The sequence below is a fragment of the Pezoporus flaviventris genome, unplaced genomic scaffold (assembly GCF_033815535.1).
Source record: "Pezoporus flaviventris isolate CSIRO_AGI_PZ_B2104156 unplaced genomic scaffold, CSIRO_AGI_Pfla_v1 ptg000045l, whole genome shotgun sequence".
Lineage (NCBI taxonomy): Eukaryota > Metazoa > Chordata > Aves > Psittaciformes > Psittacidae > Pezoporus > Pezoporus flaviventris.
In genome coordinates, this window is record NW_026892593.1 from 1,572,953 (window position 1) to 1,591,252 (window position 18,300).

The following is an 18,300-nucleotide window of genomic DNA, read 5'->3' on the forward strand; positions in this document are numbered from 1 at the left end:
CTGGGGGGCCCCTGTGATGATGGGGGGAATAGGAGGGGCACAACACCGGGGAGGGCAATAGGGGCACTAGGGGGAGGTAATGGGTGTGCTGGGGGGGGGACAGACCCACGGGGGGGTAATGGGGGGCAATGAGAGGGCATTGGGGGGGGCACACTCCGTCCCGTCCTGCCCCCGCATCCCCCCTTCTGGCCTCCTGGCGCGCCCCCACGTGGCGTATCCCGCGCTCCTCACCGCGAGTGGCCACGCCCACTGTGGGCGGTGCCCTCCTGGACCCGCCTCTTAAAGGGGCCCCGTGCGCTTTTAACCTGGAGGGTCCTGGGGTCCCCCCGGGTGCCACGGGGGGATCTCGAGCTGTGGGAGTTCCCAGGTGTGAGCCCCCCACGTCACCGAGACCTCACGAGCGGCCCCCACTGGGTTGTACTGGAAGCACTGGGATGTTCTGGGTCTGTGGGAGCACTGAGTGGCTGTGGTGTGCCGGGGTACCCTGGGGTATTGGGAGCACTTGGGTATACTGGGGTGCACTGGGAGTACTAGGGAATACTGGGCCGTACTGGCAGCACTGGGCTGTACTGGGAGCACTGAGAGATGGAAGCACTGGGCCATAATGGGAGTACTGGGGTATACTGGGAGAACCGGGATGGACTGGGAGCCCTGGGACATACTGGCAGCACTGAGAGAACTGGGGGCATTGGCAGCACTGGGGAGCACTGCGCCATAGTGGGAGCACTGGGCCATACTGAGACACCCCAGTATGCCCCAGCGCACCCCAATACACCTCAATCCTCCCAGTAAACCCAGTACACCCCAGTGCTCCCAGTCCAGCCCAGTGCACCCCCGTGCTCTCAGTACATCCCAGTGCACCCAGTACACTCCATCCCAGCACACCCCAGTGCTCCCAGTCCAGGCCAGTGCTCCCAGCCAACCCCCCTTCTCTTCCATTAATCTCTCCCCCCTCCCCCGTTAATCCGCTCCACTCTAATCCCGGCTGTAAATGGCCCGAACTCGGGGGGGGACGACACGGACACGACCCGGCCCCCCTCGGGACCGAGACCCCGCAAGGGGGGGGGGGGGCGGAGCCAAAGGGCGTGGCCACGCCCCCCAACACCCAGGAATGGAGCAACCGGAGCGTCTCCGAGACACCACCATGGACCCCCCCGGGCACCCCCTGGAGCCCCCCCCCGCCGGTGCCGGGCCCCCCCCCCTGCGACACGAGACGGCGCCGCGCTGCGGGACCCGCTTGGGGGGCAGGTAATGGGGCGGTGAAAGAGGGGGCTGTGGGGGGTAACGGAGGGGGGCTAGAGGGCTGGAGGGGGAAGGGGTGTAGCGACGAGGCCGGCTAAGTTATGGGGAGTCCCTGTGCATCACCCAGGGAACAGGGGGGACCCAAACTATGGGGGTCCCTGTGCCACCATGGCACAGAGGGGCGTCCTGAATAATGGGGGTCCGTGGGTCATTGAGGGGCACCCAAAGGACAGGGGTGTCCCTGAGCTACAGGGGTCCCTGTGGCTCTTTGGGGCACATGGTGTACCTGGGGGGGGGGGGGGGGGGTTGGGGCTAAGTAATGGGGTTTCCTTCTGTCGTTGAGGGTCACACACAGGGGATAGGGGAATCCTCAAGTCACGGGGGTCCCTGGGTTATCGTGCATCACCCTGGAGATAAGGGTGTTCCCAAGCTGTGTCATCCTGGGACTCCCAGGGGACAGAGGGTCCCCAGACTACGGGGGTCCCTGTGATGCTGTAGGACATGCAGGGGACAAGGTGGTCCCCGAGTTAGAGGGGGTCCCTGTGTCATTGAGGGTCACCCTGGGGACAGGGGGATCCCCAAATCGTGGCAGCCCCTGTGTCATCAAGGGTCAACCAGTGGACAGGGGGATCCCCAAGTTATAGGGGTGCTATGCCACCACGGGTCACCCTGGGAACAGGGGGATCCCCAAATCATGGGAGTCCCTGTGCCACCAAATGTTACCCAAGATATAGGGGGGTCCCCAAGTTATAGGGGTCCATGCGTCACTGTGGGATATGCAGGGGGTAAAGGGAGTCCCTGCGTCATTGCACATCACCCAAGGGACAGGGATGACTCCAAGATACAGGGGTCCTTTTGTCACTGTGGGACCTCCAGGTGACAAGGGGGCCCCCTGTGTCATCAAGAGCCACCCTAGAGACAAGATATGGGGGGTACATCCCCTAAATCGCATCACGGGGCCACCCTCGTGTGCCCCTGACCTTGCAGCAGCGGATTAGTGAAGGCAGCGAGCGGGCAGCGGTAATCCCGAGCAGGCGAGGGAAGGGGGGGCACCCATCACCTTGAAGAACAACGGGGGGGACACCCTGATTTTGGGGGGGGCACCCCAAGTTTGGGAGAGGGGGGTACCCCCAGGTTGGATAGAGAGGGCGTGCAGCATCCAAAGGCCTCATTAATGGGTATCCAGAGCCAAAGGGGCGCCCCAAAAAGGGGGCGGGGGGTCCCTAAAGTTAAAGGGGGGGTCCTGAATGTGATGGGTGCGCTTTGGGGGCTTGAATGCACGTGGATGGGGGGGGGCGGGGCCAATGAGGGGGGCGGGGGCAATGGAGATAGGCGGGGTTAGGGCCTTCCATCGCTCCTCCCCTCTCCGGCGCTGAGCGCGCCATGGGCGAGGGGGAGCCCAGGTACGGGAAGGGGGGGCACTCGGAAGGCGCTGAGGTGTACTGGGATGGGGGGAGAGCACAGAGGAGCTCCTGGGGCGTCAGTAGACCCCATATGGGGGGTAATGGGGCATGATGAGGTAGCACTGGGGAGGGGTTTGCTGTGGGGGGGTACTGGGAGGTGCGGAGTGGTACTGGGCGGGTACTGGGAGGCGCGGAGGGGGAACTGGGAGTTACTGGGAGGGGGTAGAGAGTGGGCGGGAGTGGAAAGATGGGGGGTTAGAGGGGTTGGGGGGGATTGGGCGATACCGGGAGGCAATGGGGGGGAACTGGGAGGTGATGGGGGAGAACTGGGCGGTGATGGGGGGGACTGGGATGCAGTGGGGAGGATGGAGAGGGGGGTTTGATGTGGAGGGTCCCGGTTCCGGCAATCCTGCCCGTGTGTGTCCGTCCACCCCCTGAGGCCACGCCCAACGCGGGGCTGCTGCGGGAACCGGTACCGCAGCGCGGTGGAGCCCCTCAGGACTCCCCCCACCGGGAACGGGAACCCCCCTGGGAGCCCCCACCCGCACCATGGGCCACAGGGACCCCCACAGAGACCCCGAGTGGGAGTGGGAGCCCCCAGACACCCCCTGGCATCGGGACCTCCAGTGACACATACACACTCCCCCCCGGGAACCCCAACCCCGCAGGCACCCATCCCGGCACCGGGGAGGTGGGGGTCCCTGTCCCGGGGGGGGGGGGGGGGTCCCGGTGCCCGTGGGGGATCCTGGAGGTGTCTCTTTGAGGGGGTTCCAGTCCTGGGGGCGGCATGGTCCCGGGTGGGGTCCAGTGCTGGGTAGGGGGGTCACAGTGCTGGGGGGGTCGTGGTAAGGGTAACAGTGCTGGGGAGGGAGGAGCAGTGCTTGGGGGGTCCCAGAACTGGGGTGGGGCTCCGGGCCCGGGGGAGATCCCAGAGGATGTCCGAATGCACGGGCGCGTCCTGGTGTGGGGGTCCCGATGCTCGCTGGGGGGTCCTGGTCCCTATAGGGTGGTCCCGGTGGGGTCCCAGTCCCGGGTGAAGGTGTCCCGGTGCCCACAGGGTGTCCGGGGAGGCCCCGTTGGGGTGTCCCGGTGCCCATGAGGGGTCTGGGGGGTCCCTACGTGCCGCAGCATGGCCGGGTACCTGATCAGCGGCGACACGGGATATGTGCCCGAGGACGGGCTCACGGCGCAGCAGCTCTTCGCCTCCTCCGATGGCCTCAACTACAAGTGAGGGAGACGCCCCCGAACCCTTTTAGAGCCCCCGGAACATCCCAACCCCCCCCCCCCCCCGAGACCCCAACCCCCCGACCCTGGACCCCAGGCAGCCGGAGACCCCCCCAACCCACCCCCCCAGTCATCACCCCCAGACCTTCCAAGCCCTTTGCCCCCCCCCCCGGACCCTCCCTAGACCCGACATAAGCCCCCCAAACCCCAGGTACACCCACACCCCCCCAAGACCCTTCCCAGATCTCCCCCCCCAGGCCCCTGTAGACCTCCCCATTGGCTCCCCCAGACCCCTCCCAATCCTCCTGAAGCCCCACCAGGCCCTTCCCATACCCCTCCCTCCCCGACTGCCCCAGGGCCCTCACATCTGCCAAGACTCCCGGGTTCCCCCAGACCCCCTCCAGATCCCACTTTGATCCCTCCAGACCTTCCTAAAGCCCCCCAAGACCCTACCCTGCCCCCCCAAGGCCCCCCCAGACTCCTCATAGACCCCCCATAAGAACCCCCAGGCCGAAACCTGCCCCCGCCATGTGGTCAGGGTGCAGCACCCAGATCCCTGTGCCTGCCCCGCCGTATGTGTGACATTCCCCCAATGTGGGACTGGGGTGGTTTGAGGGGGCTGGGGGACACTTGGAGGGTCCGTGGTGAGCCCCCCTTGAGCCTTTCATCACCCCCTGCAGTGACTTCCTCATCCTCCCCGGCTTCATTGACTTCACGGCTGATGAGGTGGTGAGTCCTGCCCCCTCCACCCCCCCCGCACCCCCCCTTGGAGTGATGTCCTCCATTGGGGTGAGTCCTGACCCCCCACTGGGATGCTCTCACTGTGACCCCCATTGGGGTGATGTTCCCCATACTCCCACATGTCTCTGTGACCCTCCCCTTAGGGTGACATCCCTCATTCCCCCCACTAGGGTGAGGGGTCCCCCCACCATTGACATCCCTGTGCCCTCTCCACCCCACAGTGATGCCCCCGTGGCACCCCCATGGGGGTGACATCCTCATGATCCCCCCAAGGTGATGTCCCTGGCCCCTCCATTGTAGTGAACTCCCTGTGACCCCCCCGGGTGATCCCCCCCCATAGTGATGTTGCTGTTGCTGTGCCCACGTGGTGCCGTCCCCGTGCCCCCCCCATTGAGGGACATCCGTGGTTCCCCCCCCCCCCCCCCCCCCCAGGACCTGACCTCGGCTCTCACCCGGACCCTGTCCCTGAGCACCCCCCTCGTGTCCCCTCCCGCCGGGGGCAGCACCGAGGCTGAGCTGGCCATTGCCATGGCGGTGAGCGGGGAGGGGGGGAACACCCCAGAGTGGGTGGGGGGGAGCATTGATGGGTGGGTGGAGGGACTCTGGGGTATGGGAGGCACCATGGGGTGAAGGGGGGGGGGGGATTTTGAGGTGCCGGGGGGGGCACCCTGAAGTGGGGGGGGGGCCTTGGGGTGTCATGGGGGGACCCTGGGTTATGTGGGGGGCACCCCAGGGCATGGGGGGGGGGTGTGGCCCCAGCATGGGGGGTCACACACATGGGTGCAGGGGCTTCTGGGTGCAGGACCCCTCTGACCCCCTCTGCCGCCCCCCAGCTGATGGGCGGCATTGGCATCATCCACCACAATTGCACCCCTGAGGTGCAGGCCAGCGAGGTGCGCAAGGTGAAGGTAAGGGGGACCCCCACATGGTGTGCTCCTGCCCTATGGGTGCTTCCAACCATCCCATAGGTGTCCCCCATCAGAGGGTCCCCCACCCATGGATGCCCCCTTCCCCCCCCCCCCCCCCCCCCCCCAGCAATACTCTCAGGACTCGCTCCGGACCCCAGAGCAGCCGCTCGGAGGTCCCCGGGACAGCGACAGCCACAGCCTGGCCCCGGGGCAGGTGATGGGGGGCACAGGGATGCGGGGCGGGATGTCGGATGCAGGATAGGGATGGGGAACAGGGCAGGGGTGGGAGAAGAGGATGAGATGTGGGGTGGGATGCAGGGATGTGAGGTGGAATTGGGAGGGTTGGAAGATGGTGGTGGGATGTGGGGCTGGGATGTGGGATGCAAGATTGGGAGGGGGAGCAGGGCAGGAGTGGGAACAGGGGGCAGGATGTGGGGCAGGGGTGGAGTGGAGGGATAGGGTCAGGAATGATGGGATCAAGGATGGGGTAGGATGGGACAAGGATGGACAGGGATGGGGGGGAATGTGGGGATGGATTGGGATGGGACTCAGGGATGGAATGGGAAGCTGGGGTAGGTTTCAGGGGCAGGACAAGATGGGATCAGAAGCTGGGATGGGTCTCGGGGACAGGGATGGGGTGGGATGGAGGGTAGGATGGAGAATAGGGATAGGATTGGACGCAGGGATGGAATGGGATCCGGGATGAGGTGGGGCATGGAGATGGGATTGAATGGGTTGGGACATAGGGATGCAGTGGGAGGGGTTATCAGGGACAGGGTGGGATAGGGTGGGGTTGGTGGGATGAGATGAAGTGGGATGGGGATGGGATTGGATGGGTCAGGTGTGTGCCTGGTCCCACAGACACGTCCCCACAGGCACTGACCAAGCTCCGGGACCTGGTGGTGGCTCCTTCCGGGGTCACCCTCAGGGAGGCCAACAAGGCCCTGGAGCACAGCAAGAGGGGTATGGATGGGGCACCCTGGGGTCACCTCCGCATCCCCCCATCCTTGGGGTCCCATCCATGTCACTCCATCACTGCTCCCTGCCTGGTGTCCCCTCTGTGTCACCCCATCCTTGTCCTTGGGCGTCCTTCCATGTCATCCCATCCTGTTCCTTGGGGTCTCCTTTGCGTCACCTCATCCCTGGTGTCTCCTACATGTCCCCACACCCCCAGTGTCTGCTCTGTTCTCCCCCCCCCCCCCATCCCTTGGTGTTCCCTCTGTCACTCTGTTCCTGTCCCTCGGTGTCCCCTCCATGACACCCATGCCTACCCATGGGGTCACCTTTTCATCCCCCCATCCCTGATGTGTCCCACATACCTCACATCCCCTGGGGCCTCCTCTATGTCACCCCATCCTTACAGTCCACTCCTCATCACCTTGCACTCCATGCCTCACATCCCCACTGTCCCCTCCATATCTGCCATTCCCTTGCCTGTGGTCATTTCTATGTCCCTCCATCCCCATCCCTTGGGGCACCCTCTATGTTCTAGTCCCCTGCTGGGATCCCTTCATGTTCCTCACCCTTGGGGTCCTCTCTACATCACCCCATCCCCAGTGTCCCCTCCATATCCCCCCATCCCTAAAGTCACCTCCATGTCACCCTGTTCCTGAAGTTGCATCCATGTCACTTCATCCCTTGGGGCTGCCACATCCCCCCATTCCTTCATGTCACCCCCATGTCCCCCTCTCCCAGTGTCCCCTCCATGTCTCCCCATGTGTGTCCCTTGGGCTCTTTGCCACAGCCCCCATCCCTTGGAGTCCCCTCCGCCCGTGACGTGTCCCTGTCCCTGTGGCAGGGCCACGGGTCCGTGCGGGCTGTGCCCCGTCGCTGGATGCGGGGTCGCGGCTGCTGTGCGGGGCGGCCATCGGCACCCGCGAGGACGACAAGTACCGGCTGGACCTGCTGGTGCAGGCACACGTGGACCTGGTGCTGCTGGTGAGGGACGGACATGGGGGGGGCACGGGCATGGGGGGACAGCACACTCTGACCTGGGGCTGCTGGGGAGGGACAGACACGGGGGGACATGGGGACACCCCATATCCCAACCTGGTGCTGCTGAGTAAGGGACATGGCAGAAGAATGCTGAGACTGGAGGGGAATATGAGACACAGTGCACCCCAGCCTGCCCTGCACCCCAACCAACAGCCAGACCCACAGCACTGAAATCCTGTTCCCAGAGCATCCCAAACTCTGCACCCCAAATCCTTCCCCCAGGACATCCCAATGCTTCCCCTGCCCTGCACCCCAAACACTGCCCTGCTCCTCACCCTGTGACACCCCAATACCCTGCACAACCCCCCAAATCCTTACCCCTGTACCCCCACGCTCCCCCTGCCCTGCTCCCAACCCCACAGCACCTCAATTCTCAGCCCCACAGCACCCCAAATCTGTCCTTGCCCAGCACCCCAAAACCATGTGTCTGCCCTATGCCTCCCCTCACTGGGTGCCCCCTGTTCCTTGTCCCCAGGACTCATCCCAGGGGAACTCCCGGTTCCAGCTGGGGATGCTCCGGTACATCAAGAGCCGGTACCCGCAGCTCCCAGTCATCGGTGGCACCGGTGAGGGGGGTGGGGAGGGGGTGATGTGGGGCTCAGAATAGGGATGCCAGAGGTGTGGAGCAGGGTGGGAGTTTGGGGTGCAGTGTGGGTGCAGGGCAGGGGCGGTATTGGGGTATCATGGGATAAGGACTGGGGAGCTGTGGGGCAGAATATTGGGATGAAGGGCAGGGACAGCACTGGGATGCCATGGAGTTGGGTATTGGGGTGCTCTTGAGCACAGTTTTGGGGTGCCATGGGGCACTGAGCTGCTCAGGGGGATCATTGGGGTGCAGTGGACCCCACGAGCTAGGGGTATCACGGTATGGGGATGTCCCATCTCAGTGTGTCCCCTATGGGGTTGTCCCCCATGGGGGTGTTTCTATGAGGGTGTCCCATATTAGCGTGTTCCATGTTGATGTCCCCTCTGCAGGTGTCCCATCTGGGTCTGTCCCCATGGGGGTGTCCTATGGGTTCTGTTCTAAAGAGTGTCTCCTTTGGGATGTCCCATGTCAGGGTCTCCGATGTCAGGGTGTCCCATTTTGTGGTGTCCCACCTAGTTGTCCCTTGGCGGTACCCCTGTCAGGGTGTCCCGTCTCAGTTTGCCCCCAGTGGGGCTGTCCCACGTTGGGGTCTCCCCATGGGGGTGTCCCATGTCGGTGCGTCCCGTTGGGGTATCCCATGTTGTGCTGTTGCAGTGGTCACAGCCGCCCAAGCCAAGAACCTCATCGATGCTGGGGTGGATGCGCTGCGGGTGGGCACCGGCTGCTTCACCCATGAAGGTACCTCCTGACCCCCCAAGCCCCTCAAACCCCCCCCCAAAGCGCCCCCGTTGCTGCCGCCTTGGGCGCTGTCCGCCCTGCGGGTGCTGAACCCGTGCGGGTGCTGACGCCGTTCCCGCAGCGCAGGCGTGCGGGCGGCCGCAGGGCACCGCCGTTTACCGCGTGGCCGAGTACGCGCGGCGCTTCGGAGTCCCGGTCATCGCCGACGGCGGCCTCCGCACCCTGGGCCACGTGGTGAAGGCGCTGGCGCTCGGCGCCTCCACGGGTAGGGGGGGGCAGTCCATGTACACCAGCGGGGAAAACGGGGCGGGGCGATGGATGGGGCCGCCCCTGCACTCACCCCAAAGCCCAGTATGGGGTCGCTGACCTCACATCTCCGTGCACCCTCTGGGATCCCATCACCCCCCGGCACCCGCATTTGGGGTTATCCGGGGGGGGGGTGGTGGATGGGGACCCCCTTGTACCCACTTTTGTGGTTATTCTGGAGGGGGTTATGGGTGGAGACCCCTCTGCACCCACCCCAAAACTCATCCCTGGGGGGCTGACCCCCTGTACCCCCCCCCCAATGCTCATACTGGGGTCCTGACACCCCATCTTGTACCCACATTGAGGGATACCTCGAGGGTAGTTGATGGATGGGGACCCCCTGCACCCACGTTTAGGACCACCCGGGGGGGGGGGTTGATGGATAGGACCCTCCTGCACCCACCCCAAGGGGGACCATTACCCCGCCACCCACCCTGGTGCCTCCCCAGCGGGTCCAATGGCTTCGACCCTGCTGTAACCACCCCAAAGCTTACCCTGAGGAGGGCCTGATGCCCCCTGTAGCCCCCTGCTGCCCCCCATTGGGTCCCTGCCCCCCAGTCCCCCCCCTTTTCAGTTCTGACCCCTCCCAAACCTCCCCATTCTCCACCCCGTGGGTCCCTGACCCCCCACCCTTGTGTCATTTGCCCTCCCATACCTAACACCCCCATGTCCCCCCCACAGTGATGCTGGGCTCCCTCCTGACCCCCCCCACCGACCCCCCCCCTGAATTCCTCCCACGCGATGCCACCCGTTTGTCACCGCACCAGGACACAGCCGCTGGCCACCACCACAGGTACATCATAGGGAGGGTCTGGGGCGGGGGGGTCCCTGCACCCTGAACACCCCTTATTACCCCCCCCCATGTCACCCCATAGCAAGGGGGACCCATCCGGCCCCATCCCAGAGAATTCCATCCATCACTTCATCCCGTACCTGATTGCCGGGATCCAGCATGGGTGCCAGGACATCGGCGCCCGGAGCCTCTCAGTGCTGCGGTAGGTTGAGGGGGGGTCATGGAGGGGGGGCGTTTGGGGGTACCCGACCCCACTGACCACCCAGTCCCCCCCAGGTCCATGATGTACTCGGGGGAGCTGAAGTTCGAGAGGAGGACTATGGCAGCACAGCTTGAGGGGGGCGTCCACGGGCTCCACTCGTAAGGAGAGGGGACAAAGGAAGAGCTTGGGGGGGATATGGGGTGTGGGGTTACACGTGTTGGGCGGGGCACCCAGTGATCCCAGTTTTAGATTATGGGGGGTCCCAGCTACCCTTTGCTCAGGTACTGGGGGGGTCCCAGTGTCCCTGTGCTGGGGTTTGGGGGTCCCAGCTCCTCCCCATTGCCTCAGTGTGAGCTACTGGGGGTTCCAGTCTCCCCCATTGCTAAGTTTCGGTGTTCCCAGCCCCCTCCTTACCCTATTGCCAAGCCCCCCCAGCTATGGTGCACCCTTGTGCTGGGAGTACTGGTCCTGACTGGGAGAGCCTGGGGCACTCGGGGGCTTGACCTTGGGCCCCCTGAGATACTGCAGTGGGTTTTGGGGTCTGGGTGTGGGGCCGGGGCTTCTTGTGTTTGGGTGGCTGCTGATTGGTTGGTTGAGGTGCTGGTTAGCTGTGATTGGCTGTTTGAGGTGATGGTTGGCTGGTTGACCAGGATGCTGGTTGGTCAGTTCATTGCTGGCCAAGATGCTGATTGGTTGGCTAGTCAGGATGCTGGTTGGCTGTGATTGGTCAGCTGGTTGGGATGCTGGTTGACCGGTTGCTGTCCTGTCTGCTGGTTGGTTGATTGGTTGGGGGACCAGGTTGCTCATTTGTTCGTTGAATGGTGGTGAGAATGCTCGTTGGGTGACTGGGTGATCAGTCAGGATGCTGTTTGGCTATGATTGGTCAGATAGTTGGGATGCAGATTGGCAGGATGCTGACCTGGTTGCTCATTGGCTGGCTGATTGAATGACACGCACACCCACCCCCCCGAATCCCCATCTCTGCCCCGCAGATATGAGAAGCGGCTGTACTGAGGATGGGGTCCCCCTGACCCACCCCCCCCGGAGCAGCACCATCACTGGTGCTGCTCTGGGGCTCTTTGCACTATGGGCTGGACTGCCCCGACCCCCCAGCACCCCTCAGGGCCATGGTGCTTGGGGGGGGCCCCAGGGTGCTGCACCCCCCTGAACCCCTTCTTGGGGGGAACACAGGACCCCCCACTCAGGGTCCCTCCGCTCAGGGTCCCCCCATCCTGGAGACATCCCCACCCAGGGGTCACCCCCAACCCAGGGACCCCCCTAGAAGGGACCCCCCCACCCCGGGTGTTTCCCCTACCCAGGGACCTCATACCCAGGGATCCCCCATCTCAGGGTGTCCCCCCCACAGGGAACCCCCCCCATAACCAGGGAGCCCCCCCCCAAGGGACCCCCCAATCCAGAATCCAGGGACTGCCCATCCCAGGGGTCCCCAGCAGGCTGAGGGGGACCCCGTTATATCAGGTATTAATAAAGTAATAGAGCATCCCATGGTGTGGGTGTCGCATGGAACACACGTGGCACATGTGATAAACATGTGATACACGTGACACACGTGACATGGCTTCGCACACCTGGGGACAGCTGGGTCACCCCGAAGCGGTGTTGCACAGTGGGGTGGGCTTGCATGACGTGACATGGCTTTACACACTGTGACACGTGTTTGCACATGGAGACAAGGGTTTGCAACCCTAGCAGAGGTTTGGACACCATGGTTTGCCCTTGCACACCATGGGCACAGCCTTGCACAGCATGGCACATGTTTGCACACCGGGGCACGGCCTTGTCCTCCAGGACACAGGTTTGTGTCCCACATGTGGCAGAAGTGATGTCTCGGCTGAGGAAGAGGAGGGCAGAGGGAGCTGCAGTGGCGCACCCATCAGCACCAGTGCCACCATGAGTACCAGTGCCACCATCACCACGCGTGTGAGCAGCGGGGCAAGTGTGAGCGATGTAACCGTGGGAGACGAGAGGGGCCGAGCTCACCCGATCGGAGCCGAGTCGAGTCGAGTGCGACCGAACGGGGCCGAGCGCGGCCGAGTTTACCCGAGCGGCATCGAGCGGGGCCGAGCTCAGCCGAGTGGAGCCAAGTGCGACCGAGAGGAACCGAGCGGAGCCGAACGGAGCCGAACGGAGCCGAGCTCAGCCGAGCCGAGCGGGCCTCCGCCGGGTCCTAGTGCCCGCGTCCATCGCGGAGGAGGAGGATGAGGAGGAGGGGGTGAAGAGGAGGGTGAAGAAGGGGGGGGCTGTAAAGGTGGGGTGGGGGGAGGTGAGGGGAGGGGCCGGTGCCGCTGAGACCGGTGCTGCCGCGGAGCGGGGCCGCGGCTGGAGCCGCCGCCGAGGCCGGTGGGTGCTTGGGGGGGGGGGGGGGGGGCTTTCCACGGACGGGGGTGTGGGGAAGGGGTGTGTCAGGTATGGGGGTGCTGGGGTGCAGGGGTTTGGGGTGTCCAGGGCGATGGGGTGCCCGGTATTGGGGTGCTGGGTACGGGAGTGCAGGGTGCTGGGTATTGGGGTGCCCAGGATACCTTGGGTGCAGGGGTTTGGGGTGCTGCTTTGCTGGGGTGCACGATGTTGAGGTGCTAGGGTGAAGGGTGCTGGATGCTGGGGTACCCAGGGGTTTTGGGGTGTGTGGTGTAGGGTGCACGGGGATGGGGTGCCCATGGTGCTGGGTTTCGGGGTTCATGGTGCGGGGAGCTCAGTGCTGGGGTGCAGGGCGATCGGTGCGGGTGCTGCGTGCCCAGGGTGGAGGGGTTTGGGGTGCGTTACACCAGGGTGCTGGGTGCAGGGGTGCTGGGGGGTGTTGGGGTGCTGGAGGTGGGTGCCCCCCCCCCCGCTGTCTCACGCTCACACGCGCTGTCACGCGTGCACACCCACACGCGGTGTCACACGCACACGGCCACCCACGCGTGCACGCGGTGGCGGGAGCGTGGGGGGCGGGTGCGCGTGCAAGGGGGGTGCGCGGTGAGGGGGTGCGAGGGGGAGCGCAGGGGGGTGCGCGCAACCACGCGTGTGCTGCCACGCGCATGGGACCCGCGGTGATCCCGTGTCTCGCGCGCGTGCACCCCACGGGGTCCGTGTGTGTCACCCGTGGGTGCTGCACCGGGACGTGCGGGTGTGCCCCCCCCCCCGCCCCCCGCACCCCATGTGTGCCCTTGCCCTCCTCCCCCCCCCCGGGCCCGGGCCCCGCACGGTGCCGGTGCCGCTGGGTCCCGTCACGTCACATCCAGCGGGACTCGGCCGATGTGACACCAGAGACAGCTCCTGTCACTCGCATTAGGGACAGGCACCGGGCGGGGGGGGGGACACACCGGGTCATGGGGGGACCCAGGTAATGGGGGGAACCAGGTCACGGGGGGAGGGTTCCATCACGCTCCAATGAGCTCCATGGGCCCCGTGGTGCTGGGGGTGCTGAACGCTGTGGAGCTGTGGGGGCTGTGGGGCTGCCCATGGTTGTGTGCCATAGGAATGGCTGCGCCTCGGGGATGACAGTGTTGTGAGGCTGGCCATGAGGCAGAGTGTGCCATACGGCTGGGTGTTCTTGTGGGGCTCAGTGGGCTGTGGGGCTGGGTGTGTGCCATGGGGTGGATGATGTGCCATGGGGCTGGCTGTTCCATGGGGATGACTGCGCCATGGGGCTTCGTGTGCTGCAGGGCTGGCCATGGGGCTGGCTGTGATGTAGGGTAGGATGCGTGCTGTGGGGTTGAGTGTGCCATGGGGTGGGCTATGTCCTGAGGGGCTGGCTGTGATGTGGGACTATCTGAACCCTACGGGTCTGGCTGGGTGCCATGGGTCTGGCTGTGCCGTGGGGTGGCTGCTGTCAGTCCCCCGCAGACCCCATAGCGGTGCCCAGCTCCGTGTAACCACCACCCCCACCCCCCCCCTCCGCAGATGTCTCTAGCGATGTCCCCAGTGGGGCCGGGCGCTGCCCCCCACCTGCTGCTGGCCCTGCTCTGCCTGCCCCCCATCTATGGGGCTCCCCACAGCGACGCCCCCCCCGTCTTGTCCCTCAACCTCGGCCTCAACTTCAAGATCAAGGTGCGAAGTCGGCCCCCCCCCCGCCCCACATCGCCCCCCCAGCCCCACAGCCTGTCCCCATTGGGGTCAGGCTGGGACCCCGGTGACGAGACGGGCTCTGGGACGCCCCCATTGGCAATGGGGGGCTTTGGGGGCGTCCCCCCCCCAAAGGGGACCACCCCATCTGAGAAGCACAAGGGGCTGGAGCTGGACATCGCCATTGACCTGACAGCGGGGCTGGACCCCAAAGTGGGGTCGTCCCCCCCCAGCCTCCTGCAGGGCCCCCCTATGGCCGGTGAGTGCCCCCCAACACCGGCCTGGGGTCCCCTCCCCAATATTAAGGCCCCCCCCCAATCTGTGGGTCCGTGTCTCCCCCCCCCCAGGGTCCCTGGCTCCTACGGTGCCCCCCAAGTTGAGCTTTGAGGCGCTGGGGGGGGGCAACGGCTCCTGGGGGCAGGAGGAGGGCGGCAGCGGCAGCACCGAGCCAGGTGAGGGTCCTGGGCGGGTGTTGGAGGGTCCGGGGGGGGGATCCGGGGGAGTTCCTGGTGGGATTTGGGTGTCATGGAGGTGAGTGAGGGGTCCTGGGAATGGGGAATGGGGGCTATGGGTTAATGGGAGCTCAGGGGGGGCCTGGAGGGGAAATAAAGTGGGATCCGGGGGGGGGGGGGGGGGGGGGAGGAGTTGAGGAGGGTCTGGGGTGCTGTTGATGGGTCCTAGGGGGAGTCTTGGGGGTCTCTAAAGGGGGTATGGGGGGTCCGGGTGGGATTGGGGGCATCATCGAAGAGAGGGGGTCCTGGGAGGGGAATGGGGGCTCCTGGGGGGATTAATGGGGGAGTAGGGGGAGCCTGGGGGGATTGGAGGGTTTGGGAGCCCCAGGTGGAAGAGATCCGGGGGAGGGGGGGGCTTAAGGGAGTCGAGGGTGGGATCGGGGGGTACTGGGGTTGTTTTGGGGTCTTAGGGGAGTCGGGGGGGGATCGGGGGGGCATTGAGGGTGACTGGGGGTGATTTGGGGTCTCTTATGGGGGGCAGGGGGCTCCCGGAGGGTTCTGGGGTGTCCCGGGGGGGGGTGGGTGCCCAGTGGTGTCCTGGTGCTACACGGGGGTGCGGGGCGGGCGTGCACATCCCGCGCGGGTGCTCACCCCCCTGACCCCCCCTTTCCCCTCTCTGCAGCCCCGCCCACCCTCTCCTCCTCCCCCTGCCCCCCGCCGTCGCGGTGCCCCCCCCACCCGCGCGCCTCCCCCGCGCCTTTCTCGTGGCCCCCGCACTTCCTCCCCCCGCCCCGCAGCTGGGGCGCGGCCGCGGGCGCGTGGGGCCGGGCGTGGCCCGCGCACGTGTTCGGGGCGGGGGCGGTGTTCGCGGCGCTGGCGCTGCTGGGGCTCGCGCTGCTGCTGCGGGGGGGCGCGGGGCGCGCGGCGCGGCCGCGGGGGGCGCTGCTGGCGGTGGCGGGGGCCGCGCGCGCGCTCCCGCTGCTGCTGGACCCGTACGAGCGGCGGGGGCTGCTCCCCGCGCCCTGCGCGCGCCTCCTCTTCGAGCTGCCCTTCCCGTGCCTGGGCTGGGGGCTGGCGCGGGGCCTGGCGCGCCCCCTGCCGGCCGCGCTGGCGCTGCTGCACCTGGCGCTGGCGGCCGGCGCCGTGCTCGCGGTGGCGGGGCTGGGCCGCGCGGGGGCGCTGCTGCTGCTGCCGCGGGGCGGGTTCGTGGCGCTGGCGCTGGGGCTGGCGCTGGCGCTGCCCGCGGGGGGCGGCTGCCGCGGGGGGGCGCTCCTCGGGAGCGCCGTGGGGGTGCTGGGGGCGCTGGGCAGCGCCGTGCTGCAGGTGTACGGGGTGCTCGCGGCCGTGGGGTGGGCGGGAGCGGGGCCGCAGGGGCCCTGGGGGTGGTGGGGGCTGCAGCTGGGGTGCCGGGTGGCGGAGGTGGCCATGGGGGGCACGGTGGCCGCCATGGCCATGGTCAAGCCGATGTCGCAGCGGCGCCCCGCGGAGCAGCCGGAGGGGGGCGGCGAGGCGGGAGCCGGGGATGCGGGGGGGGGACCCAGCGGTGGGGCACCCCCCGAGGCCACGGAGGGGGACGGGGACCCCACGGCCGGGTACCGGCCCCCGACGCCCATCAACCTGCGGCGCAGCATCGACGAGGCGCTGGGGGCGCGGCACGGGATCGGCCGCGATGTGCCCCCGACGCCCATCAACCTGCGGCGCAGCATCGACGAGGCGCTGGGGGCGCGGCACGGGATCGGCCGCGATGTGGGCGGGTTGGGCTGGAATGGGCTGGGAACGGGGTGGAACATGCTGGGAATGGGGGGCAATGGGGGCTCCAGGGTGGGGGGCAGCGGCAAGGCCACGGTCCCGAGTGTGGAAGGAACCCTGACGCCGAGTCTCGGGACATCTGTGACGTTGTCGAGTCTTGGGGCAACCTTGACGTCGAGTCTCGATGGGGTCCTGAGCTCTGGTCTTGACGCAACCTTGGTCTCGAGCCCTGGGACAGCCTTGGCCTCGAGCGTGGGTACAGCCACGACACCAAGCATTGTGACAACCGTGACCTCAAGCCTTGGTACTACCATGGCAGCAACTCTTGACCCAACCGTAACGACGACTCTTGGCCCAACCGTAACGACGACTCTTGGCCCAAACATGACCCAAAGTCTCGGCGCATCCGTGGCCCCAAGTCTTGGAGCAAGCACAGCATCAAGTCTTAATGCAACCGCAGCCTCAAGTCCCGGCACCACCAGCACACCTGCAGCCACCACAACCAGTGCACCGGTGCTCAGCACAACCAGCAAACCAGAGCTCAGCACCACACGCATCGGCACAACCATGGCCTCAAGTCTTGGCACAACCACGACATCAAGTGTTGGTACCACTGTGACATCAAGTACTGGCGCCACCAGCACACCAGGTCTTGATACAGCCATGGCCCCAGATCTTGGTGCAACCACAACTCTTGGAGCAACCACAACCCCTGTTGGTACAACCATGACATCAAGTGTTGGTACAACCACAACCCCCAGTGTTGGTACCACCATGACATCAAATGTTGGTACAACCACAACCCCCAGTGTTGGTACCACCATGACATCAAGTGTTGGTACAGCCACAACCCCAAGTGTTGGTGCAACCACAACCACCAGTGTTGGTACCACCATGACTCTGGCTCTCAACACAACCATGACCTCAAGCGTTGGCACAACCATGACCCCAAGCGTTAGCTCAACCACAACCTCAAGCCTTGGCACGAGCAGCACACCAGCTCTTGGCACAACTGCAGCACCTCTTGGAGCACCCACGACCCCAAGTGTTGCCACAACCATGGCCCCAAGTCCTGGCACCTCCACCACAGGACCCAGCCCCACCGGCATCCCCGCCTTGCACTGCTCCTCCTCCGGCACTGGGGCCCTCGCGGTGTCCCCAGGGGTCCAGGACAGTGCCCTCCTGTCCCCACAGGGCAGTGACACCATAGACTTGTAGGGGGGCATCCCCAAACCCCCTCATGGTGCTGGGGGCACCCAGTGGGGCTGGGACCCCCCCTCGGACCCCCAAGTGCTCTGGAGACCTCCCCAAGAGACCCCATCTGCCCCCCAGGTCCCTGGGACCCCCCATGTCCTTGAGACCCTCAAGTGCTGATGACAACCTGGGACCCCTCCAAACACCCCCAAGGTCCCTGGGACCCCCACATACGGGTGACATCAAAGCCCCCCCATATCCTTGTGCTGATGAGAACTTGGGGACCCCCCAGCAGCCTCCAAAGTCCCTGTGACCCCCCCCAAGTATGAGCAAGAACCTGGAGCCCCCCATGTCCTTGAGCCCCCCAAGTGCTGATGACACCCTGGGGACCCTCCCAGCCCCTCAGACCCCCCAAGTGGTGACAATCTGAGCCCCCCTCCCGTGCCCCAGGGCCCCCCCTTTAACAAGCCCTCCCCACTCAACCGCTGGGGGGAGGGATATTAGGGGGTGCCCCCCCTTGTACCCAATAAAGTGCCACGCACAAAGGGTGTGAGTGTGACCGCGCGGGACCCCCACAACGGGGAGTGCCCCCACACTGTGACCCCCACATAATCCCCCTGTGACCCTTGGGTGGGACCCTCAAACCCCACCACGACCCCTATGACCCCTGGTATGGGACACCCAAGACCCCCTCTAACCCTT

The 18,300-nt window shown here is 65.9% G+C and overlaps 2 protein-coding genes across 2 annotated transcripts; both read left to right on the forward strand.

The window, feature by feature from the left end:
- Window positions 1-2,559: 2,559 nt before the first annotated feature.
- IMPDH1 (inosine monophosphate dehydrogenase 1) lies at window positions 2,560-11,642 on the forward strand. Its single transcript, XM_061467235.1, has 15 exons — window positions 2,560-2,645; window positions 3,774-3,872; window positions 4,550-4,598; window positions 5,043-5,144; window positions 5,444-5,518; window positions 5,646-5,732; window positions 6,394-6,481; window positions 7,317-7,456; window positions 7,989-8,079; window positions 8,754-8,837; window positions 8,959-9,102; window positions 9,825-9,936; window positions 10,019-10,138; window positions 10,213-10,296; window positions 11,131-11,642. Exons 1-15 carry the CDS (start codon window positions 2,626-2,628, stop codon window positions 11,150-11,152), a joined length of 1,317 nt encoding a protein of 438 aa, XP_061323219.1. The 5' UTR covers window positions 2,560-2,625; the 3' UTR covers window positions 11,153-11,642.
- Window positions 11,643-12,371: 729 nt separating this feature from the next.
- PRRT4 (proline rich transmembrane protein 4) lies at window positions 12,372-17,820 on the forward strand. The gene is made up of 4 exons (XM_061467097.1): window positions 12,372-12,499; window positions 14,042-14,462; window positions 14,551-14,712; window positions 15,338-17,820. The coding sequence occupies exons 2-4, from the start codon at window positions 14,042-14,044 to the stop codon at window positions 17,620-17,622; spliced, it is 2,868 nt and encodes a 955-aa protein (XP_061323081.1). The 5' UTR covers window positions 12,372-12,499; the 3' UTR covers window positions 17,623-17,820.
- The last annotated feature ends 480 nt before the right edge of the window (window positions 17,821-18,300 follow it).